The sequence below is a fragment of the Branchiostoma floridae genome, chromosome 5 (assembly GCF_000003815.2).
Source record: "Branchiostoma floridae strain S238N-H82 chromosome 5, Bfl_VNyyK, whole genome shotgun sequence".
Classification (NCBI taxonomy): Eukaryota; Metazoa; Chordata; class Leptocardii; order Amphioxiformes; family Branchiostomatidae; genus Branchiostoma; species Branchiostoma floridae.
In genome coordinates this window covers 10,451,973-10,478,332 of record NC_049983.1, presented here as the reverse complement: position 1 = coordinate 10,478,332, position 26,360 = coordinate 10,451,973, and the positions used below count along the sequence as shown (strand labels likewise).

The 26,360-nt window shown below is 42.6% G+C and overlaps 1 protein-coding gene across 2 annotated transcripts in view; it reads right to left on the bottom strand.

The window, feature by feature from the left end:
• Positions 1–6,860: 6,860 nt before the first annotated feature.
• LOC118416032 overlaps positions 6,861–26,360 on the bottom strand; it is a 21,230-nt gene continuing 1,730 nt past the window's right edge. Inside the window, exons 2-24 of one of the 2 annotated variants that reach the window (XM_035821073.1) lie at positions 23,772–24,444; positions 21,648–22,753; positions 21,340–21,495; positions 20,716–20,797; positions 20,101–20,312; positions 19,224–19,440; positions 17,864–18,041; positions 16,271–16,425; positions 15,615–15,745; positions 15,048–15,239; positions 13,942–14,117; positions 13,085–13,420; positions 12,578–12,699; positions 12,080–12,206; positions 11,638–11,723; positions 11,131–11,224; positions 10,934–10,998; positions 10,664–10,732; positions 10,371–10,469; positions 9,817–9,964; positions 9,525–9,581; positions 9,062–9,252; positions 6,861–8,410 (exon numbers count right to left, since the gene is read on the bottom strand). In XM_035821073.1, coding sequence (XP_035676966.1) covers positions 8,141–8,410; positions 9,062–9,252; positions 9,525–9,581; positions 9,817–9,964; positions 10,371–10,469; positions 10,664–10,732; positions 10,934–10,998; positions 11,131–11,224; positions 11,638–11,723; positions 12,080–12,206; positions 12,578–12,699; positions 13,085–13,420; positions 13,942–14,117; positions 15,048–15,239; positions 15,615–15,745; positions 16,271–16,425; positions 17,864–18,041; positions 19,224–19,440; positions 20,101–20,312; positions 20,716–20,797; positions 21,340–21,495; positions 21,648–22,753; positions 23,772–24,299 — 4,797 coding nt within the window. In that variant the 5' untranslated portion in view covers positions 24,300–24,444 and the 3' untranslated portion in view covers positions 6,861–8,140. The remainder of the gene's footprint in view (positions 8,411–9,061; positions 9,253–9,524; positions 9,582–9,816; positions 9,965–10,370; positions 10,470–10,663; positions 10,733–10,933; positions 10,999–11,130; positions 11,225–11,637; positions 11,724–12,079; positions 12,207–12,577; positions 12,700–13,084; positions 13,421–13,941; positions 14,118–15,047; positions 15,240–15,614; positions 15,746–16,270; positions 16,426–17,863; positions 18,042–19,223; positions 19,441–20,100; positions 20,313–20,715; positions 20,798–21,339; positions 21,496–21,647; positions 22,754–23,771; positions 24,445–26,360) is intronic. The other variant, XM_035821074.1, reaches the window with a different exon arrangement.

Sequence of the window (26,360 nt, the reverse complement as noted above, 5' to 3'; positions counted from 1 at the left end):
GACCAACCCTTGTCTTTGCCGACCATTTAGCATAAAAGAATCGGTAACATTTCCTTCCTATACCCCGACCAAATGTATGTGGACATTATGTCGGGGATGGACACATTTCCTCTGGAAAGCACGCTCACAAACGGAGGAACGTCCGGTTTCAAAGAGAAATGTACGCTTGAATGTCTAAGAATGTCCACTTTTTTTTAGAGGAATGTACCTATTTCCGAAGAATGTCCACATTCGATTGGTCGGGTGCCCGTTTTGCATATTTTATTTGCAAAACCAACTTTAACACCAGGTATAATATAGCTCTTGCTAGTACTGTAATTCCTGCTTTTTTTCAATGTACTTTTATGGACGGACGTATCATTATATTACCGATAACAAATAAATCGCGACTTTTAGTTACAGCTGGCGCCTTTGTATACATAATAAAATGTAGGATTCCTGCATGTTACAACGTGCATTTAAGTCTACTTGCTAAAATAAGGAAAATCCCTTACTTGGACACATGCTGTAGTAGTCGCTACAGCAGTTGTTGAACTCCGGACAGCGCGAGTTGCAGTGGCAGGAGTTCGCGGCGTTGTAGGCCTCGCCACACCGACCGTAGCACGAACCTACATGCAACGTAGTATTAATCATAACATATACATGTAGAGTGAAACATTAATGCAAGTCAGGCTGGGGTAGCTCATGCTAAGTTCATGACGGCTTAGCAGAAGAAGAGATTTCCTCCAAATATATAGTAGTTTCCATACTATTTCCACACCATAACACCTACGAGACATTCTAAGCTCTTCCTATTGGAGACATGAAACACGGTTCTATACTAAACCCATATCTGGACTATAGTGTAAACTAGGACAACAAATATCACAAATTCACTACACCCTCTGACTACAGAGACAGGCAGGCATACACGTTATACATCCCCATGGAAGAGACAAATGAATATGTAAAAGTTACACCCCTCCCCGGATTAGGGTTCTTTGGTCTAGGATGATGAAACCCGATATTTTGTCATGAGAATCAAAACAAAGACAACTTTGAGGAACTGCCGCAATATGGATAATGGATATCATAACGGAACAATGTCCACATGAAACTATGCCACTGAGCTGTCGTACGTACCTTCGACATGTCGTGCTACGAGAAGAACCACAATAAGAGCTTGGACGAGCGACATGATGCAGACTGACATGTACCACACATCTACCGTGCCTCACAGTCCTCTATGGGTATATATATATATATATAGGGTGTGTTTATAGAGCGTAAGAGTCCTTAGACATTTTTAGGGCGTGAGGATATTACAGGCAATAACCTTTTGTAAGAGCTGTGTTTTTGGCAGGCCCATGTGCGGATTTCTCAGCTACTTGAAACACATATATTACCTGTACATGTGTATCCATCTCCCACATACCCAGTATTACATGTACAGTCCTGACCGGTCCCAGGAGCTGGAACGTCTGCACAGGCAGCATTGGCATCGCACGGGTCGCCAGCACATCCATCGATATCTGCAGGAACAATTAAATGTGTGTACAGTGAAATATGTCGTTACGCAAAATAGAAAATACACGTGTACTCTAACATTTATAGAAGAATATCGATCGCACGTATGGGCTCTTTTTTAGCAAGAACTTATAGGCTATTTCAACATTCTTTAAAACTCACTGCAAGCACGGGAGCTTTATTGATAAGAACTCATTACTAAAATTGTCCAGTTACCATCACTTTATCATAGAAGTCTATGAAACAATGAGGTCACAATCTAATACTTGTTAATTTAATAAATAGTTGCCAACACATTGATATTCATTCATCAGTCAATGAGTTCTGTAACCAGCTCCTGTTCACACAAACACAAACAAACAAGTACACACAATCAAGCATAGTAAAGAATTATTTATTTTACCTGTACATGTGTATCCATCTCCCTCATACCCAGTGTTACACGTACAGTCCTGACCGGTCCCAGGAGCTGGGACGTCTGCACAGGCAGCATTGGCATCGCACGGGTTGGGATCACATCCATCGATATCTGCAGGAAAGTGTAAATGTGGGTACAGTGAAATATGTCAATGCACAAACTAGAAAATAATCTTTGATAGAAATAGCGCAAGTAGGGCCATTTCCTTGGAAGAACCGGGGTCCCATAACTTTAATTGCCAAGTTACCAGTGCAAAATATATACCTTATGAAATGTCGGCGTCACAATACAATGATCGCTTCTTTATAAACCCAGTTGCTAACATACTAAACACTATCCAACAAATTTTCTGTTTGAAACACACACATACACAAAGTTAACACAAAAAAAGACATACAAATGAAATTTTCAGCTCACTTTATATCGTTCCTTCATGTTGCCAACACTGACTAAACCTCAGAAGGATCTGTCCAAATTCTGTTCACACAAACGCACATACATAAAAATACACACACACACTCCCATACACGCAATCACAGAAGTCAAATAAAACTAGAAAGGGCGGTACATGTATTTGCTTATGGGCAACTACAGCAATTTTCACTCCTTTCTTCTCCTCATGGAAAAATCAAATCAAAGAAAGAATATGCTATACCTGTACATGTGTATCCATCTCCCTCATACCCAGTGTTACACGTACAGTCCTGACCGGTCCCAGGAGCTGGAACGTCTGCACAGGCAGCATTGGTATCGCACGGGTCGCCAGCACATCCATCGATATCTGCAGAAAAAACATAGTCATGTGTGCATGAAATTTCATCTGTGTTGGTAGAATACATTATAGAGAATTGCTAAACTTTCTTTCCAACACAAAGATAACGTAGGTTCCTTGAACACCGACGTCCGAGCTCTTTTAACTCTGAGGTGTCACAACATATACACCTAGAGTCCCCGGGACATTCCATCTCGTAAGACAGTGTTAAAGTCCTAGACTCAGAACAGGATTTTTTCGCACGAGGAGTGAAGGAGGCTTTGCACATCAGAGCTCATCGGCCCACACTCAACAGAGACGGGGGACAACATAGACTTTCTGATATTTATGACCCCCTCCTGCAAAAGTGGTGTCTTCCTGACGTCACTGCTGGAGAGAGAAAGGGTCATTCTGTGGAGACCGAAAATTTAGGGTTTAAGTCCCTACATTATCTTAGTGTTGGAAAGAAAGTTTAGCAATTCTCTATACTACTAATAGTCATGTGTGCATGATGGAAATAGGTTGGTATGTGGAAAATGTAGAAAATACTCATTCATAACAAATACTACAGGGATGGAGTCCGACGGTTCATCATTCAGAACACATAGCTTCAATGTCCAGTGCGAAATAAAGCTAATACACTTTAAGGTCACAATCTCGTCGTTTCTTCATAACCAACAGTTACCAAAAATGCACTAAATATCATAAAGATCCTTCATCAACTTCCCTGTCACCCTCTGTTCATACAACACACACAAACACGCACACACACACATACATACAAACTAGAAAGGCATGCGCAGACATTCTCTTGAGAGCAAATGCAGCATATTTCAGTCATCTCCCTCCCCATGTAACAATAGACTGTTCTAAATTAAATCACCCATGTGCAAAAATGGAACACTTTTGCTTAAAAATCACTTCTACTAATGACACTTTAGCCCATTAATGTATCTTACAAAATTCCCCGTGCAAGAATGGAATCTTCCGGTGCATCCCATGTGAATTTGCACAATAGACCAGTCCAGAAATACTCCCACTGAAAACAAGGCCCTTTGAATAAGAAACCTAGTCCAAAATTGAACAAAAAAGGTCCCCCGTACATGAAAAGGTAAAATGCACCAGACTAATAACACTTCCGCTAAAAAACGGAATGTCTGCCATGTGCTAACTGATTATCCCACCCCAGGGGACCTACCAGTGGCCAGCATATTGTTGAATCTAACAGGAGGGAATCTGAACAGGAGGGTCTAACTCGGGAGGTCACCAAGTTACAGCTTGCCTGGAGCAGAATGTTTTCAGGATAATCCTTTACGTTGCAAACGTGAAATAATGACACAAAAGTGTCAAAAAGTGGTAGTAAATCTGAGATTCTTAGTTCTAGAATATTTCACATTTGAGCGCAAATAACTACGTAGTATCTTGCAGCCAGCAGGTGGTGGTCTGAAGAGACATCGGCTCCCCGCTTGACCCGGACATCTTTGAGGGTTCTTCTGAACCTTTTCCCTATACAAATATGGCTCTATTTTCATATACCCCATATCTGGATTATAGTAAACTAAGAAAACAAATATCACAAATTCACTACACTCTCTGACTACCATTTAAGATAGGCAGGCATAAACGTCATTCACCCCTCCCCGGACAAGGATAACGTCACATTTCCAAACCTAAGCCCGGTCGGGTTGTTTGTGGAAACGAAAAATAGACACGTATACGTAAAAGTATACACAAATACCACCCTCGACTATTCTCTTGACGCTTTATGTGGGTTGGTGTTTTTGGTGTCATACTTTTCGTTCCCGAAATCTGCCCGACAGGGCCCGGTTTGGAAATATGACGTAGGCTCAAGGGGTCTTTGGTCTAGGATGAGGAAACTCGATATTTTTTCATGAATATAAAAAATACACAGAGCATTATGTGGTCTAGATTCAATCAGACTAATGTTTACATGAAACTCTTCCACTGAGCTGTCGTACCTTACCTTCGACAAGCCGTGGTAGGCAGGCGTAAACGTTATTCACCCCTCCGAGCCGTGCGACGAGAAGAACCACAATAAGAGCTTGGACGAGCGACATGATGCAGACTTTATCCACACGTCTACTATGTCTCATAGCCCTCTATGGGTATATATATATTACATATGCGGGGACTTGTTATAGAGCGTGGGAATTTCTCATCGACTTAAAAACTCTGAGTGCATACATGTGGGAACCATTAGAAACTAGAGTTCCACGACCTCATACCTTCGCCAAATGGTTTGAATGTTTTGTAGTCTAGTATTTTTTTTTTTTTTCATATGAATTATGCAAAAAAGGTCCTGATTTGCATAATTTGTCTCTGTCAATCATCCTCTCTATCCAAGAGTAAAAAAAAGTCTTATCATTGCAGAGAAGACCATTTCAGTGTTTCCTGATTAATTATGTAAATATTAAATCAATATGACTTATGTCTAATAATGTTCACCTTCACTAAGCTTCATAGTATATTCATAGTATAAGCTTCATAGTGTTGTATGAAATTGTCATCATTTACCACTATGGAATTATTATATTTCCTCATCAATTATGCAAATTAGCTGTTGATTTGTATGATTAATATATTTCATTATGTAAATCATCACTTACGCTATCTATATACCCAAATTCATGACCATCCATCAACACGTTCTCGAGTTACTCTAATCCAAAGTTTGAAAGGAAATCGGCGCCTGCAGTTCCGAAAAAAAGCACATGGGGGCCAAAATTACAGCACTTACTCTCTGCTCCAAGGACCATCAACCACTTAAAAAAGGTCACAGCCACAGAACAAGAGTTATCAGAGTTAAATTGAAGTTTTGCTGAAGTACCTTAGGTTTATCGAACTTGACCTTCGTTTTCTTGACCCCTACCCACCTATCAAATGGTACGATATCTTAAATCGATATAAATACGTTGATGACTTGTCAGTGTATGAGAGTCGACTCTATTATGAAGCGAGTCTAATGCAATCCTCGCTTGACCAACTCAATACCTGGTCGATCAGAAATGACATGATTTTAAATAGCGAGAAATGTATGCTCATGACATTTTCTTTCATGAAAGACTGTCCCCCACCCCCTAGTATTTTACTTAATGAAAAGCCCCTCGACTATACGGAAACTGCTTGTATTCTAGGCCTTTGGTTTTCTAGTAATTTAAGATGGGACAAACATGTAGATGTCATAACTAAAAAGGCTAGCTCAAGACTCTTTTGGTTGAAGAAACTCAAAAGCTCCGGACTCCCAGCTCAAGACCTCTGCGATTTTTACGTGTGTTATATTCGCCCAACTGTTGAATATGCAGCTCCAGTCTGGAACTCAAATATCACAACGCAACAAGTAATGAAGATTGAACGTATACAGAAGCGAGCACTTAGAATAATTCTCGGCTCTAAATATGAATGCTATACCAGCGCCCTTGCCAAATTAGATTTACCGTCCCTTGAGAAAAGAAGAGAAACCCTCAGCCTAAAGTTTGCAAAGTCGATACTTAACTCCCCAACTTTCCGCCATTGGTTACCTCCTTCCCGTTCTCAGATTCATACAAAATGCTTGAAGGGTGCTAATCTACTTGACATTCCTCTTGCCAAAACAAATCGTTATAAAAATAGCCCGATCCCGTATTTCGTAGCCCTCTTGAATAAACAGTTAAGATAATCACTGCATGTAAGTTGAGATCTTCCATGTCACTATCGATCGTCAGCTACTACCGTGCTATCTGTATTGTAATAGATTGGTAATTGGTAAAACAAGACACATTTGTGCGATATGATTATAAATGATGGTAACTTGTGTGTTATGATTGTAAGCCTTTAAAAGGTTAGTCTAATTGCCCTACCATGTTAAGTTTTTAATGTATGTGTAAATGCTTTTAATGCCTAAATACGCAATTCAGCGCCTTAGGGCGCTGCAATGTATTTAGAGGTTGTTGAAACAATCAATAAACGTTATATAAATATCAACAGGATCCATCCAAATCTTCTCGAGTTATGTTGTCAACAGACACACAAACACACTCAAAACATATTATATCAACCTTCTGACGAAGATAAACATAACCATTTGGCGAAGGTTATAATCATTTCTCCACTGATATGTTGCCGGAATGCAGTGTTGGCCTCTTATCACATGATTGTGGTTTCTACCAGTAATTTGACACATTCAAGTGTAATCGTAAATACTTTATTGCCACTTAAATATCCGATAACATTGTTGCACTTCAAAGTCAAGGTCGAAAAGATTCCATATTACGACTTGTCCTGGATACTTTTTGAAGCAGATTCGTACGCAAAGAGTAAAAAAAAAGTTTTCCCAATGTCAAAATCTATCGTTGCATAAAGCAGGATATCAAAGTTTGAATTGTCCAAGTGTTGCTAACCACAAAGGTTGTAAACCCATTTTCTACGCTGTTTGCATTGCTAGAATGATTGAAGTTTACAACTTGAGAATAGTGTAGTCATTTCAGAAGTTTCCACAACGTATGTACTGTCCTTTCAAAACAGTACTGACTGGTAACAAAATTCCTGTATTGTATACAGAGTTCCACATCCTTCTGGTATAAATATATACACGTATAATTTCTTCCGGTTGTTTACTTATAGGAATAGGAATCATGGTATAATGATGTGCATATGCATACATCAAATGCCAACAAATTTGTCCTTTTCTTAACTGGATTTACTCTTAAAACAGTTAGTGTTCCGTATGTGCGTTCGATAACGTTCATTACTCCACCTTTTTGTGCAACATTGCTGTGTTTCACGGTGACATATCAGTAACGTAAGTCGGTACCTAATTGCACGTGTCTCGTCCGTGGATGACCAATCCTGGCCAGGTATTGTATTGCAAAACATTGCTGACAGGTAAAAAAATTCCTGCACTGAACACATCATTCACACCAGAATGATTTCTGGTATAAATAAGCCTTATAAGGTTACAGCAATATAATTTCTTCCGGTTGTTTACTTATATATAGGAATAGGAATCCAGGTATAATTATGTGAATATGCATACAACAAACGCCAACAAGTTTGTCCTTTTCACTGAATTTACTCTTAAAACAGTTAGTGATCCGTATGTTCGTTAGGTAACGTTCATTAATACACCCTTTTGTGCAACATCACTGTGTTTCACGATGACATATAGGATCCGATATCACTACGCCTGCTCCGCTAATGTAATTCGGTTCCTAGTCGCATGTGTCTTGTCCTGCGAAGACCAGTATGGAATCCTGGTCAGGTAATGTATTTAAAAACATTGTTGAATAGTAACAAAATTCCGCTACAGTATATATAGTTCACACATCATTCTGGTAGAAATATTGTTACATGGAATTTACTCTTAGAACATTTAGTGGTCCGTATGCGCGTTCGATAACGTTCATCATTATTACGCCTTTTTGTGCAACATTACTGTGTTTCACGATGACATATAGAAACCGATATCACTACGCCTCCTCCGCTATTGTAAGTCGGTTCCTTGTCGAATGTGTCTCGTCTCGGGATGACCAGTAGGGAATCCTGGCCAGGTAATGTATCGCAGTCGCGCCTCTGTGCCAGAGTAGCGCTACGAACTGCAGGGACAGGACTATGGCGTAGATGACGATGAAGACGGTTCCCATGATGTTCTGTTCCAGCACCATGAGTTTGGCGGTGGTGGCGAGAAGGGCGATGGCGGACAGCCACAGGACGTTGATGATCACCACAGCTGCTAGGACCTGAAATCATAGTGTTTATTGACGTGAGACGCCATTTTGTCACTCTTGATAATCTACACAGACATATATTATATGAAATGTCCTTCTCTCTCACCAAGGACGTCCTTGCTCTCACAGACGTATACTCACAAACACATACAGTACAACTTTCTCACGCGGCGGCCATGATAGATCGTAAACGAGGTCAATGAGGCTATTGCAAACAGACTTGTCTTGCAAACAGGCATAAAGTCAGCTACTATTAAGTTTTCCTCTAAACCACACACATTTTCACAATATAAGATCAAATAATAAATACTGTAACTAAATTTAGTATTATGCAGCGAAAGATGCAGTAATTTAGAGTAGCGTAGACTGATCCCAAAGTCCCTTAAGAGATGCAATATAAAACATAATGATGCAAATAGTTGACGGACATGCAGCCATTCTCTTTTGGTCGCTTTCCTAATTGCCATGCTATCATTGGTTGAACTGCTAACTATGATGGACAGTCTTTTGTTTGCCATATTGGCGAAGAGAGAGAGAGAGAGAGAGAGAGAGAGAGAGAGATCAATTACAAAAGTTTAGACTTTGTTAGCCTTTTATCAAAACTTTTCATTGCGACAGCCCCATAATGATTTCTGTGTAACTGTCTTTAAACCATGACGTCACCTGATTCCTGAGGTCCTTGAGTTGTGCCTTCAGTCCGTCCGTGTTGGTGAAGGCATCATGGGAAGGGTCCAGGCACTGGTCCCGGAGCGTCTGCCAGAACCTGGCCTCGCGGCGCTGGGCGGTGTTCCCGCGGTGCAGATACTTCCAACGCTTCGTAGCGAGCGCCTGACGGGCTTTACGGATCCGCTTCTCTGAGAGAAGGAGTAAATCCACATATACTAACTGTCAACTTGTAGGCATTCCACTTCTACGTGTGAGCTGCATGACTAAATTAAGTACTGCAAACTTGTGCACCTGGTTTCCACAATCCTTACATAAGAATTCCCATAATTAAGAAAAACTAGTTCAGCTTGGAAAAGGCCCAACTGACGATTTGCCTTCCCTGTTCTATGCTTTCATAGTATTCTACGCAACCCCAACGCACGCACGAGCTCTATCATTAGTTTTCTTCGAAAAGTCTTACCTCGGTCGTTTGAACAGCTTAGCATCTGTATGGCTAGCAGCAACTTGGTGATGTGTCCTAAAATGTAACGAAGAATATAGCACATAATGATGATATTCATTTCCTACAAAACGAGTTATGATATTGTTTAATGACGAAAAAATATGCTACATTCATAAAAAGAATTTTTGCACAGTTTGTTGTGATTTTCGATGAGCTTGGATCCAAGAAAAAACCCATCCAAGAACTTTAAGAAGACAGGAGTCATACAACAACATCAATTTGTAAGCTTTTTTAAGGATGATTGTCTTGCCTCTTTTGGTGATGCCTATCTCCTGTAGGTCTTGTGCCGTCATCCCCCGCAGATGCTCCATTCCGTGCACCCCGCTGTACCCGCCCTCGATGAACCGGAAGTAATACTGAGCCAGGCCCAGGTCACGCAGCCACGTGTCAAGTCCCACCTGCACAAAATATGTCAGACAATTTTACTCAGTATATTTGTTGCTAGTGTCATGCACAAAATATATTCACCAGCTTTTCGACGATGCACACTGCACTTTTGAAGACCTACCTAACGTTATGGAGCCGACAGAGAGGGATGGGGAACAGGAGTCATGGACGTCTGCACAACTTACAACTAGCTCGACAAGTGAAGTGTGCAAAAAGGCGCAAATAATATACTTATGCACTGAGGAGCAACAAATAGAGTCATATTTGTTGTGCACAACTTGAGTCCGTCACCGTCACTTTGTCCTTTTCCTTTTATTTGTATTGTTTGAGGAAAAAAAATACAGTCATTCTTCTTAGATTTACTGTATAAACACATGTACACTGAAGCTCGAAACGTCCAAATGGTATGTGGCTTACCTGTCTGCCTGTTGGGAGGATGGGTTCTGGTAACTGGCTTATAGCTCGTGTCAGCTTCATCACGTGACCACGCATACGGATCCCCATGTAGCGAAGGTCCTAAAATTATAAATGAATTATTATCATGCGCTGCCTTCTAAACAAGTGCTTGTTTTTTTTTCTAAAGAATTGCACAAACATTGGACGAGCGAGAGCGAAGTACATTTAGTCTACGATAAGTGCTGATTTGCATGTGAACAGGTATACAGTACGTCTATGAATGGCAAGAAAACTTTAGCTTGACTACAACGTACCTCTTCCTTTATCGTGCATATAAAACTGGTGTCCTCGTAGCCATTGTCCAAAAACTCTTTCTCATATCGCTGATGGTGTCAAAGAAATGAAGGGTTATTTCAGAGGGCAAGGAAAGATACACTACATACAAAGATACAACATTCATTCATGTCAATAATCATCCATTTGGGAAATACTAGTTATCGCATTTAGGCAAGCTATGAAAATAATATACGTATGTAAATAATGTAGATTTAGATAATCCTATTACACTTTGGTCATTTCGGTACCTTCATTCCGATGTCCTTCAGCCAGGGTATTGCCTTCCGTCTGAATGTGTCCTCCCCACCTGACCCTGCAAAGTAGACCGTGATCAACATTAGCTAAATGTTTCCTACACCGATTTTACTTTGCCCGGTCAAAAAAACTCAATCACTTGTTGTTGTTTAAAAGCGTACATCGAATAGATGAAGACGTAGTTACTTACTGTCTATGTCACTGTACATGGTGTTGACTTCATTATCCAGGTCCTGGTTCTGCCCGCTGGTAGTCTCTCCTCGGGTGCTCTGTGCTCTGTCCTGCTAAACACAGCAAATAACACATTAATCGCAACATTTCAGACAATGTGTTGTCCCCTTAGGACATAGGAGGATTTTTTTACACAACCAGGTTGTACTTACTTTGCTTGCGTTTCAATGTCTCTCAGACAACTTTCTCAGAGCTCTGGCTCTGGAGTTCTGCCTCTCATCACTATATGTAGCCTATGTAGGTGGCGCTTTTGCGGTGAGAATACAATCACAAACGTGGCTAAGCTTATGTATCCCCCCTTTCCCCGGTTCGAAACGTAAGCAAAATAAGTACATACTGTTTTTTTAAAAGAATTCCCGTATATCTTATATATTTTGTCAACCTGATGAAATTATTTTCGGAAAATCCCGTTTTTGCACTATATTTTGATTCTCTATATTGATTTACGCATATGCTTGCAACGTACCAGAAAAGATGATGTCCTGTTCGTGGCTGAGGTGCTCCTCTGGTTTGAGTTGAGATCTCCAGAACTGTATGATGAACTCGGAGAATCTACAAAATATAGGTTATAATGATTAATAATGAGCTGCAGCATTTAAAAAAACGTTTTTCTCTCTTCCCAAGCACTGCAGAATACTCAAGGTGCAACACTGGCATACTTCCTACTCGAGGCATGCTCACTAAACTACCGTAGCCGACAGCGACAATATAAAACACACCTATTTTGCTGATCAACACACCTATTATTACATGTTATCAACACACCTGTTTTCTGCTAATCACACTTTTTTACGCTGCACCTCCATTTTTTGTCCATGCAACACACATTTTTCTGCGCTGCACACATAATTCTTAAACCATTCCAATGTTTCATGTACTCAGAAAGCTAGGTGTAACGTTAAACCTACCCGCTAAGATAGGCCGTGTCTCTCCAGAGTAGTCTACGTCACAGCACTGCTTGCCGCATCGTTTGAAGAAGTTTCCTATCCCGGCCAGGATCTTCTCCATGGACCAGGGAGAACCCCTCTCAGACAACTGACGTATGAAAACAAATGTATTAGCGAGGACGGTATATAGTTGTTCAGGTCTACGAAAAACTCATAAAGCCTAGGTATTATTTCTTATGAGTAAGGCTGCATATTGCGATCGTAGCATCCTGTTGCAGCGGTGCGTCGGGCGACCAACCCTGCTACATGTGAAACCTTGTACGCACCGTCATGCACACGAACACACAACACACATGCGCGCACGCACACATGCGCACTCACGTATGCGCACACGCGCACGCGCACGCACATACACACACACACACACACACACACACACACAAGCACACACATGCACGCAAGCGCGCACACACACACACACACACATGCACACACACGCACGGTTAAACTCATACTCACTGCTGATTCTCTAGTACCCCAGGACCGGTCGTTCAGATTGCAGATAGAGTAGATGAAGAGGACCAGGTATGCAGAGGGTAAACACAACACGTACAGCAGACCAGGGATGATACACGCGAACTCTGTAAAAAAAACAACAACAACACAACGTCAACAACTGTGTTCAAATCTTCTTAATTCTCTGGACACCAAGACCAAAAACTACCCGAGAGACTACGTTCAATAAAATCACCAAGAAGTTCTTTCGTTGTTCAAACAATAAGAAACGTTTATGAATATTGACTTACTGAATTACCCAAACTTAAGATGTAACGATTTGCATCTTTTCAAGGTATTATGCATCTGTGATGCTCGAATCATTTCAACAATTCATGAGTAAGAACTGGAGTTCGGCGACCTCATACCTACAGGAAGAATTTAGAGCTTTTGTAGATTCTATTTTATTTTATGCAAATGACTTACATATTTACATAATTTATGCATGGCGATGCTCAAGCTGAGGCTTACCTGTTGGGTGGAGTATTGCAGCCACCAGGTGAACTGCCGCCAGCACACCCAAGTATAACGTCGACACGCTGGCAGGCAGGAAGTCGGCGGATGTACCGTTATTGTTAGCTGCAAAGAACTGCTGGTACTGTTGGTCAACGAAGGCCCCTAGGAGGTCGCTAGACATAGTGGTCAGTGTGAGGTCATCAGGTGCAGTGGTCAGTTGGAATGGGAGGTGGTTGGGTACAGTGGTCTGCTGGAATCTCCCCGATAGCAGTTGAGAAAGCTGCTGCCCCTCCGAGGTCGGCGCCATTGTGATTATTGGTGCTTCAGTTGGAGGAGGCGGGCTCGTCGGCTCTACAACGATGGAAAAGCACAATAAGTAAAGGTCGCATTAAGATTAGTTTAAGTGGTTCAAAAGTGTATTACGCGGAGTTGTCCTAAAGGCTGTCTTAATCCGGGTAGCCGTGAGATACAGTGGAGAAACTGAACTGGTCACAGTGATGATTTTTTAGCTATACTCAAATTCATTATGAAAACAAGAGGCTTGCTGCCAGCGGCTGAATTACGCCTTGTTGTACAACAACATTGTGTTAGCATGAGTTCAACTTAAAACATTAAGATCATCATATTACTACTACGGTACATTCATCTTATTTCATGTGGTTGTCATTTTGCATGCTACTGTTTAACAGGGTTATCATGTACGGTGTGCTACTTCTTTTGTAACGTTCAGTTCTGACATAATCAAGTTGCTTGCTAGAACGTGTGGCTCTCTCAGCTATGTTATGTTGATAATGTATATCTGTGTCAAAAGGTAAATAAATTTACATAAATGATACTACATGTCAACGGCAAATGATGTGAGATAGTGTTACCTGGCTCGAAGTCTTCCACCACGGATATAGCCAGGCCGGTGGCCACGCCTACCATGACGACGGCGAAGAAGAACGTCATGACCTTAGAAGCCAGCAGCTGAGTCTTCCCCGATCCCCACACACAGATCAGCATGTAGATGAACACGATCGCTGACATCAGCAACAACGTCTGGTAGCTGGCAAAAAAACAAAGATAATAATTTCTTCAGCTACAGACTTCGAACGTTCTCCTGATAGGACTTTTAAAGGAGTCCTATACTCCACAAGAGAGTGTTATTTTTTTCGATAGATATCAATTTTAGGAAGTAAAACATGCATGCTACTTCACAATTTACTAGTCTTGCGTACATAGAAAACATTTAGTATTGTGCTAAACTCCACAAGTACTCTTTAAATGAATTAAGTAATCTCAGGCTGTGGCTGAATACAATGTGCCTGACATGGCCTGGCAAAAGTTTGGTTACAAACTGATTTGCGGGGTTATGTTAAAAACTCGTCTTGTTATAATTTGTTTTATATCTTGTGAACGATTGGCCATCTTGGTGTGTACATCGCCCCTCATTTAGGCCACACCAATTTAATTTCTTGGTTCACGGATTTTTTCATAAAAAATATGGAGCGAAAGGGCGAAATAAAAATAAAAATAAAAATTGTAAAATGGTTGGGGTAAAGGTAACGGCTAATCCAAAACATAAAGAAAAAAAGTTTTCAGCTTGAAAAAAGTACAAAAACACTATTATTGTACAGTAACAGCACCTGTACCCACACTTTAAGGAGCTTATAATATAAAGGCCAATTTGCTACACCAGAAAGTTGGTGAATGGTTTCAGTAATGGTGAAAATTTGCTGAATGGTAATTTTTATTTTTATTTTTTTTTCCAAAAAATAGGAGCGAGCGAATCCGTGAACCAAGAAATTAAATTGGTATGGCCTTATGCCGAAAACATTCACGATGAAGGAGCGCTTAAAACTCCTACCGGTACGAAATAGCGTTTTATCTGCCACAGAATTCGCAGCAGACTGGATACCAGGTTCGCGTAGCTTCCACCTGGCCTTCGTACGGGGTACGGGGGTAGTAGAATTCGTAGAGACTAAGGTTCGCGTACCTTTCCAGGTTGATGGAATACTGCAGCCCGCCAGCGATGATGAACAGGACCGTTGCCGGGGCGATGAGGGAGGACAGCAGGAGCAGGCTGACGTACAGCGCGTAGAACAGGGAGAAGCTGTCGTTGTTCCGGGCGATCTTCCTAGTGTACTTCAGCAGCAGGAGCAGGTTAGCTAGGGTGGAGGGGATCCAGCTATACAACGCAGGATGTGACAAAGAAAATATTCAGTTGTAGTTCGTTGGTGACGCTGCATGATTAACAATACCATAGCGTATGCAGGTCAAAAGATACAGAAAAAAACAGACGTTTTGCTGCAATACCAAGGTCACATACCAGGGGGCCAAAAATCGAGCTTGGCCTTTGTCTTCCAAATCTCTATTATCTTACCAAATATCATTAAAATCCATTCAGAGGTTCTAAGGCTAACAAGGCTGGACTCCAAGCTACAACAACACAGTATCGATCGGCGTGTAACATAGGTCCGGAATATGAACATGAATGAGGATGTATAAAAGCTTCAGTTTTTAACTTTTGGGTAGATCAAGGAGACAACGCTGTCCACCGTACCGTCGTCGCTGCTTGAAGAACTCCTCCAAGGTGTCCGGACAGAACGTCTTGCACTCCGCCACTGCGCCGTACTCCAGCCGCCAGCCCTTCTCCACCAGCAGGGTGGACAGCCAGCGGTCCTCCCCCATGTCCTGGAATATCAAGACAGAAATTCAACGGGAAGATCTAGCCTGTAAAGCCAGGTTCACATGTGCGTATATTCTCATGCCCGTATGGGGTCCGCGAGGAAGTCTTAACCTCTACTAGGCTCCACAAGTCGCGGGAAAAATAGTAGAAATTGGACAAATATGAACAGATAACATGCCAGAGGAGTTAGCTGGCCGAGGAGTATGGTTTGCGACCAGCTAGCTCCCCTGGCATGTTATCTGGCTATAATTGGACAATTTCTATTTTTTTTCAACTACCTGTTGAGTCTGGTCTGGTCGTATAAGACTTCCATACGGACCTCATACGGACTTGAATATACACGCACGTCTGAATCCACCTTATTATCTATGACGACAACATTCAGATTGAGCCACACAACAGTACGTGTTAATCTTCCCACTTATCTTGACAATAGACACATCGGTCCTTTCTATTTTAGAATTGTTTTCTACGCATTTATAGTAACTTTTATATCTTGATTTGACGACAAATTGATGAAGAATGCTTGCCTTTGTCAGAAACTGACTCGGTTTTCCTTCCGAAACCATGGACGCATATTCCGGCAGCACCTGCCGCAGTGCGCGTGCGCGGAAGACGCTGAAACATCCCGGACAACAGAGCACAGATCCATACACATGCTCCGCTACCTTCTGGAACCAGTGACCTGGGGAGGTGCAGTAGAAGTCTCGATAAATCGTGCCATTGGATCAGAAGCAAAACAAGTAGTCCTTGACGCAAACGGAGTTTGGACTGTCTCTTAAACTGGATGATCGTTCGGTTCGGAAATTTAGATGTCCCGACTTCGATACCCGCTGTGCCCCTGACGTTGTGCCCTTGGGAAAGGCACATAACACGACCTTCCTCACTTCACCCAGGTGTAAAAAATGGGCACCTGACTTCGGTCGGGGAGGTAAAAGAAAAGAAGTTTACCTTTACCGTCCGTCAGTACTGTGTATGTGACACTGTTAATAAAGGGTTAATGCCCCGGCCCGAGGTGTATATGGTGAGATAATCCCTCAGGTGCGATAACCACCGAATAAACCACCGAGTGAGCGTAGCGAACGAGGTGGTTTATGAGGTGGTTATCGCACCTGACCAGGGATTATCTCACCATATACACCGAGGATAAGGCGGGGCATTAACGTTATTATCATATAGCCTATCCAACTGACAGTTATTTCACACAAATTCATTTATAACAAATAAACGTGTGAATTCCTTTGTCGAATTTCTGAAAATTTACATTTGTTCTTTGGTACATGCATATGTAAGGAGATTACACATTGCATTTTAAAACAAAAATTTCCACAGAAAATATTCCAAACATTGCAGGCTTTTTAGAACAACAAAACTCATTATCAATGTTAGAAGGAGCCATTCCCCCTTGCAGTCTGTACTTATTCTCACTGCTCTGGCATATGTTTCGCTCCTTTTTATTGGCCGATGCCTGCATATACCTTACTTTCTTGTGTGTATCGCTACTTTTGATTGGTCAAAATGAATCGACACCGGCACCAGTGTCGATTTGCATCGACACTGGTGCCGGTGTCGATGCAAATCGACACCGGTGCCGGTGTCAATTCATTCTGACCAATCAGAGGAGCGATAGCCACCTGCCTGGCCTGAATCTTTGTGTTACGGCGTCATAACCAACGTGGAACGGGGCCTTCTGATTGGTCCGCGGCACCTGGCTATATGATAATATCAGTTACTAACTTAAGTGCAGAGCCACATTGTCCTCATCTGTCCAACAGCGAAATACGCATCTCTTGAGTTCCAGTTGATACGATCATCACTGAATGTTTAAACCTTAGAACCAATGGTGAGGTTGGGACTCAAGACTTTAATATATCGATACTCATTCATACACAATCATGTCGGTAATTCATTGTATATATACACTTGTTTGTTCCCATATACAGTTGTGGCAGTCCTTAAAAAAGTAGCTATATACTAATCTTTGTTCTGTGTCTGTTTTTATGGGCCATGGGCCTGATACAAACAAATAAATAAATAAATAAATAATGGTGTATTTTTGTTGTGTCAATGAATATCAAAATAACAGATCATGATACAAAGTGTTAAGGTATAGGTAGGCTCACCGATGGCGTAGTCAAAGATCTGATACCAGACGACCGGACCAGTACCGCTGGGGTGTGTCCTCCCGCTCACGGCACCCACTTTCCTGTCCCTGCTGGCCAGGTCTAGCAGCGCCGCCACCGACTCGGGCGTGAACTGCACGTCTGCGTCGGTAGTCAGGACGAAGGTTTCGTCGTCAAGCTGAAATATGCCTAGGTTACACATAGCCGACTTTGGCTCCCGAACACTAGCCGACTCTTAGCCGACCCAAGTCGGCAGTAGTTCGGGAGTAGTCTGACCAGTTTAGGCCAGGCCTATTTTTTAGCGCCGAACATGTCCCGAACACCTCCCGACCGGTAAATGACTTACTCCCGACTGTGTCCCAAATGCTAAGTAACCTATCACCAACCAGCCCGACCTCTAGCCACAGACTGCCTAATCACTCCCGACTGATCCCCAACCGATTGCCGACCCTTTTTCGACTTGAAATAGACATAATCAGCGATTTTCAAAAGAGTGCCCATTTTCGTTTTTAATCAAGAATGTCCTTTGTTCTATTTGTAAACATCACTAAGAGATCAAATTTAGATCACATATAGCTCCAGTGCGGCATTTATGGGTCTTTTTGTTTTTGGCTGGATGTCCGTCGTGTGAAGTTCGGGAGTGATTCGTCTACGTTCTGGCAATAGTCTTTTTGCTTGGGAATGAGTTAGCAGAGATTTGTCTAAGGTCTTGGGGTAAATCATTGGTAAGTTGGAAACAAGCTGGGAGTAAATCAGCAATGTTTATGGCGTGGTTAAGATTTAATTTGACTGCTGACTTACTCCCGAACACCAACCGAACACTAGCCGACCGTGCCGAACACCAGCCGACCACCAACCGACCCATTCCAGAGTTGCCGTTCAGAGCCGAATGTTTTGAACATTTCAAAACATTCGGATGGAGCAGCCGAACGCCAGCCGACTCAGCCGAACGCCAGCCGAACGCCATCCGACTCAGCCGAACGCCAGCCGACTACAGCCGACTAGCTCCCGAATCACTCCTAAACCATAGTCGGGAGAGAGTCGGGAGCCAAATTCGGCTATGTGTAACCTAGGCAATACAGAGCGAAATCGCTTTGTATGTCAGGGGTAACTGAACGCGGATTTACCATATTTGGAGAAAAGGGACGATCACAACTGTACAACCAATAGTTGAACTGTTTTCGACAAGGTTCGGTAATAACATTTAGGGCATCCGCTCCTGAGGTGTCGCCAGGAAAATGCAAAAGTAGAATCATCAGTGATATTACCTGATCGGGAAGATCACGCCTGTACAACCAAGTGCTTCCGCTCCTGCGGCGTCGCCAAAAAATGAAAAAGTACAATCATCGGTGACGTTTACCTGATCGATATGGTGCGGTAAGACTGGGAGCCGCCGGTAGTGCTGTCCGTCATACCGGGGAGGCAGCGAGTCGGTATCGGAAGCGTGTTCCCCTCTGTCCTCCCAGCTCGACTCCCCTTCCGCCACGGTGAAGTACTCGTCGTCGGTACGGGTGTCGGGAGTTGTGCTGTCATCGTTATCACTTACCGGGCTGAAGTAGGGTGTAGCGGTCATGTTCCTACAGAATACAGAATAACGGTCAATGAGAAACATATAATGGTCTTGCGTTACAGTTAACTTCTCGAAGCTAGAGTGTTCTTCACACATACTGTGATCAGATTTCACAGACTTTGTCATGGCGTTCTGAAGAAAAGTCGTCAAGATAATGAGTAAAACTACAAATGATTAATGGTCTATATTGGGCTCACGTCTTTCGACATTAAAACAGGAAAAAGACCAGGACGAGGGGGGTACAAACTTAGCCACATTTGGGGTTGTGTTCTCGCCGCAAAAGAGCCACCTACATCGGCTACATATAGCGGCGAGAAGCAGAACTCCAGCTATTAGAAGCTCTGAGGAGGAAAGTGTCTGAGAGACATCGAAACGTAATTACGTAAGCAAGAGTGAGTATTAAGTGGTTGTGTAAAACAATTCTCCTATATTCTATATTCTACCAACCAACCAACCAACCAACCAACCAACCAACCAACCAACCAACCAACCAACCAACCAACCAACCAACCAACCAACCAACCAACCAACCAACCAACCAACCAACCAACCAACCAACCAACCAACCAACCAACCAACCAACCAACCAACCAACCAACCAACCAACCAACCAACCAAATGAAATTATTTCCAGATGGAATAAGGCCAAAAATCAATCATATGCTACCTTGAACCTGGAGCTTGGTGCTCGTTTGAGTCATGAAACCCTTCGTCTCCCAGAGGAGGAGTGTTTGAGTTCTGGGTGGCGAGCTCATTGTCGATCTCTGACTCCTCATCTCCTTCCACGGACATGAAGGACGGGGAGGGGGGTCTCTGGGTGTACGCTGGTTGTAACAGCTCTTTCTGGCGGAGGTCCAGGATGTAGGACAGGTACATGACCTATAAACAATAGAAAACTGATTATTTCTTTCGTTCTTTAGTTAAGGAAATAATTTCACGGCAAGGAAAACGCGACAATTAAAGTGGTGGTGATAATAGCATTTTATAGTTTATTTTCTACTAGATCGATAATTTCGTTGGGTTAAAAAATGTGATAACACCCCCTCTATCACATTATTTCCCCAGGAGTGTCCTGAATCACATGGTGATGTAGTTATGCACGTATGGTCAAGATCATAATGTTTTAAACTAAAAACAAGATAAATTGGCAACTTCAACAATGGAGGAAGATGAAATATACTTCAGCAACGTCAACAATGCTTTACAATGTCAGAGACAAAATGTCAAAACTTGAAAGTACGACACTAGTTAGGTGTTTCTTAGTTGTAAGTAGGTATCATACCTGGCTCCATCTTTTCTTTTGTTTAACCTTTTCAGGGTCCTTCATGTGGATGTAGAAGGGCATACCACCTGGCAGCTTCCACCTGAAGGAGGAATGAAATCATGGTTAGGCAAAAATAAATTGAGGACAACGTCAAGCTACAGACACCAAAAGCTAGACTATCTTTTTTCAGTCGCCTCAGTCTTGGGGTGAATACAGATGATATGTAGGTCTATCATTACCATGCTAGATTTTATGCTATTAGGCTTTGGTCCCAATTGGAAAAGGGGGCCCTGTCGGGAAGATCACGTTTTTTTTTTTTTACACTTTCGGGCGTGACCCCGTGGGACATCCCAGTGTATTTTTGTTCCCGGCCGCGGCACCGGGTTGAATTCAAATCGGACTTAAAATGAACCCAGGACCCAATAACAAATAGACACCGTAACCTTCCCGCGGGGAACAACGAGGGGTACCCCTCAGTATCCGGTAGTCCACCGGGACAAATCTGTGGCTTCAGAGCCCGGCCGGGGAATTTCTGACGGACACCGGTGCATTTGGGACCTAAGAGTAACTGCGGCGCTAATGAGGTATGGTTAAAGCTAGCAGACTATTGGGCTATGGAGAGTATGAGGAGAGGATGCTGACCAGAGCTGTACTCCGTACGGTGTCTCCATCTTCCTGGCGTCCGCAGGGGTGATGTCCAACTTCTCGTCCAGCAGAGACACGAGCAGCAGAGCGAACTCATTCAGCACCAAGCCCCGCACTCCTCCGTCCAGAAAGATGTGGCTCTCGTACCGCCATCTGAACATGGAGGAAGCAAATGGTGGACATGTATGTACGTACATGCGTGCTACAATGAGTCTTCATAGAACTCTGGGCTTACAATATCTCAAATATCAAAATCAATGTTATCCATAGAATTAGTTTAATAACGCTAGAAAACGTGTCCTTACCTGGATGTACTGTAGACCCTTGACAGTCGGTAGATGCTGTGTAGCAGTTGACTCATCTCCTGTTCAGACTCACGGTACATGGTAGTACACACATACACACGTCCGCCGTGTTTCACTGTCGCCTGTAAGTGTTCTTCCTCCTCCCTTTCGGCGCTAGGCCACTCTTTTCTCCGGTTCAGCAGCAAGTTTTGCTCCAGGAAAATCCCGTTGTAGAACGGACGGTAGAACAGCGTCTCTTCCTTGGAGAGCGTTCTCGTTGGAGATTTCCTCACCACGAATAGCAAGTACGCGGCTTGGGTAACCCATAGCAACGCACACGTTCCGATCAAGATCCACTGTTGTTCTGACGACATGTCGTAACAGCGGAATAGATTTAAGTCAAGAATTGGTAGATTACAAATCGAAAACGTCAGAGCAATTGCCGCGGGTGTGCATAAGAACAACGGGATAACAAAACCAACTAACTGAATACACGTGGAACAGGCTAACCATGCAGCAAGGTATCCGAGAAAACTACTGAACAGTTGGATAAGGAATGGCACCAACAACGGACTACTGCCCATCTCGGCGAAGCCGTCTGAGTATATCTCAAATCCCCGGTTAAACTGGACGTAGTTGTAGACCACGATGGCAAGAGGAGTTAGTACGACCTTAAAGAAGCTGGATAGCAGTGTCGCCTTGAATCTAGCGCTGTACAGGTGCTCTTCGTACGGTAACGTTCTCAGAAGGTGTGGCTTGGACATTTGTTTGTGTGCAAACTTACTCCACGTCGCGGACAGAAGAAGGATTACACAAGGCAGAGTTATAACCTGATACAATTCCAGACTGTTTTCCTTCAAGAACACAAGAGTGACTATTGCACACACAGCAGCAACATTTGCAAAACTCGATATAAATTTAAGAAACTTTTCAATCTTTCTCGTCAAGTTGAAGTCGTTGGGGTAACTGTGGTGTCTAGTTCTGATACTTTTGACGGCGTCCTCGAACAGCTGGACCCCAACAGTTCCCGACATGACCAGGATCAGAACGGGAGGGTCCAGGGATGGAGCGATGTCGAAACAAAAGACGGTTAGACACGTGACCTCCACAACACTGCACAAAAGTCCCTGGAAGAGAGGCACAGTACTGTAAATGTATTTAATTTCGCGGAGACTTACTTTCGCGGTAGCGGGAAAATGGATGTTCGCTATGGTTTTAAGTTCGCGGTAGCGCCATAGACTGCAGTCTTATACTATGATAGAAAAAAAACATTGATGCATTTATAGTGCATAGCTATGTGTAGTATATATTGAGTGGACTCATTCCTCAGCTAACCGACATCTTTTGCACCGTAGTCATCCCTCAGTAACATCTAAGATTAAGCCTCTAGCCACTGAAGAAGTTGAACATGCACGCAATGAAACCGGCCTGGCAGCTTCAGGCTGAATAAAAGTTCTTAAACTTGAACCATAAGATGTCTTATTGAGGGATGACTGCGGTGCGAAAGATGTCGGTTGGCTGAGGAATGAGTCCACTCTACTAAATTTTATATACTATAGCTGTGTGTAGGTCCAGATCTACAATAGTTCACTCTTCATGGGCCCGTCGAATGATCCATTCAGACCTCATTGTACATCATTCTACATGAAACACAGCTATCTTCTTAACCATGTTCTGACCACACAAACAGGTGGAATGTCTTACCTTGCGTTGTGAATGAGCCATCCATTGGGTAAGGTATCTTATCAAGTTTTAAAATAAATGTTTACGGACAAACGCTGGGAACATTATCGTTACGATGTATGCAAACTGTGCATGTGTGGTGATAGCAACAAGGTATTTACACCAAACTTGCCAAGATGGGCGACCGACAACACTTCCTATCGGTAAACATGTACATGATACAATGTAACGGAGGGTGCCCTAAATCCGTCACTCTTTCTTAAATCATATTTTTCAAAGGTGAGATACAAGAGGCAAGATATGTTCATCTTTGATGGAGTTGGGAAGTATAAATAAAGTAACCTTAACATTCTCCCTTTCACTAAAAAAAATAAATGAAACCGAAAGTGGCGAATTTAGGGTGCAGTGGCGAATTTAGGGCATCTCCTTAATACTAGTATATTAACCAATAGATGGACTCACCAGTATGAGAGCTCTCCATGACGGCCAGGGGTAGGTGTTCGTCTTCTTTCCAAACGAACTACAGGTGATACACCTGAGTACCGTGAACACTTGCGGCACCACTAATAACAGTCCGACCATTACGACCCTGGCACTCTCCATCAGTCGTGTTTGCGTTACCATAGTTTCTGTTACCATGGTTTCCTTGACGCTACCCCCATCCTCATTGACTTCGCTCTCTTCTTTGAGAGTTTTCTCCACACCTGGTCCATTGTTTGTGGTATTCCCTTGTAGAAGGACCACTAGTGCAGTCTTGCTCGCACAGGCACACGTCAGGACAGTCAAGAAGATGAAGAAGGAGAAGAGAATCTTTAAGACGTGAGCCCAGACTGGGTACTTCGAGGTGATCTCTTCTTCGGATTCTTCCTCGTCCTCTGCGGACGGAGGCGGGGACTCGGGCTGGGACCCGCCCACGGTCAGGGTGATCTCCAAGTCATGAGAGTACGACCGTGTGCGGGAGGGGTTATTGTTGTTAGCTGGAGTGGCCATGATTCATTGATTATGGACGAATGGTGTAGAGGTATCGCTAAGAATTGCGTTCAACTTTGTTTCTCCCAAACCTGAAGTTAGGTGCGCCATCCTGTGTTACCGATTCGAGGAAGGAAAGACCAGGAACTGGCGGACCTTGGTCAAACTGAAACGAAATCACATAACATTGATCAACAATGAAACACAACGTAACATACATATCATATGCCTAAATATCCCTAGCACTTTGCCTAGCCTCACCTGCTATTAGGAGCTCGCTAGAACATCAGTGCGCTTCTACATTAGTGGAATATACTCTTGTTGTAAAGGTATGTTTTAGGGCAAAAGCCAATACTGTACAGGGTGCGTGGTTAGATGACTGACTAGTACTGAAGAATTGAATGCCTTCGTGGATAGGGGTCTCACCAATTGAAAGAGGGTACACATGTGGAAGATGGATGAATGGGTCTTTTGTGTTTTCTGTGGCAGATTTTGCTCATTACTTTTTAGTCGGAAATGAATACATAAGCAGTAGTATCAGATCTTATTCGGTCGCCCGAGAGCTGCACTCAGCATTACTTGATAAGTATCAGGGTTTACCACTTTTAAAATGGTACCAATTGCAATCGCGACAAACATGAAAATTTGAGGCCGCTATCTTAGACACAAAATCATAGATAAAGAACAGTCCACAAAGAACCCGTCCACACAGTGACTACCTTGTCAACGTTAGATTGATACTTAAGATCGATGCAGAAGAGATGGCAAACATCTGGGTTCGTTTGAACAAGCGATCATTTCTTACCGTTCACGCAGCTTCTTACAATATTTCTCCATAGTGTGATGTTGTTTTGCGACGATATTTTATCAGTGACCTTTGACTATGCCCTATGGCCAACTCGTGGCTCACCATGAGAAAACCAAACAAGTTCCATGTTTCATTGATCTCACCTATAATCACTGTACCATGCCCTACGGGTCTAAAATCATATAAAACAAATGACCTGCTAAAACAATGTAAAGTTTGTGACAAGGGCCAACGCATAGATACATTAAGCTTTTATGTGTGTGAATTATTCTTAATGTTTATCAGATCACAAAGCAAGTGAGGACTGTAAGACAAAATGACAAAATTTGATACAAGTAGTTAGATATTGATTGATAGTATCCGACAGAATGTTGACCCTGTTTGTCAGAAGACCGCGCCACAATCTAACCTTTGAACTTACTGTGGCCAGAGTTCACCCTGTCAAAAATCGAATATATATGTATATTATATATCTAGTTAATTGCAATATCATGATACACTTATCAGATGTCAATTCCAGAAACACTGACATGTCATAGGCAAAAACGATGGAAATAATTTTGAGTTTTTTTCCCTAGGGCGATTGAATCACGAGGGATGGTCAAATACTGACCAAAGTCTCAGATAAGCGTGTCATATGACCACCCACCTGAATGTACCACCTGGAGTAACCTATGACCATGATGTCAGCTACCCCATATTATGTAACGAAGTTTCGCCAAATAGCAATTACTCAAGCAACTGGATATGATTTTGCAAAAGGTCAGACGTTTCAGATAATATCCATTATCTTTCGTCAGTGACACCTAAGAGATCGTGTTGGAGAGCAGGTTTCATATCCTAACTATTGATTACAAATGCAAATGCAAAAGATATGAAGGCAATTCTAGTAGTCCAATAGGGAACAATGGTAAGACGTAAACTTTGCGTAGAAGTTTGACTTTTACGGACACTTTGACTAGAGACTCTGGTATACTCTTTGATAATTTAGAGCAAGCTATGTCAGATAGGGGCCTTTGGGGTGAAATCTGTACTTGCCTGGTTCCGACCGCTGGTCGATGATGTATGTATGTATGTTAGACGTAAACGTTAAGACGGCAGATCTTTAAGAAAATGATCGAGAAAACAATGGGAGTAGTTTGTATATTCTTTCACTGTGAGAGAGACCTTGTACACTACACATTGACTGACATCATCGAAGTCCAAATTGCATTCGGAAACAATTCACAAACAAATCTTGGTAGCAAAAGTTACAAGACTTATCCTAATGTACC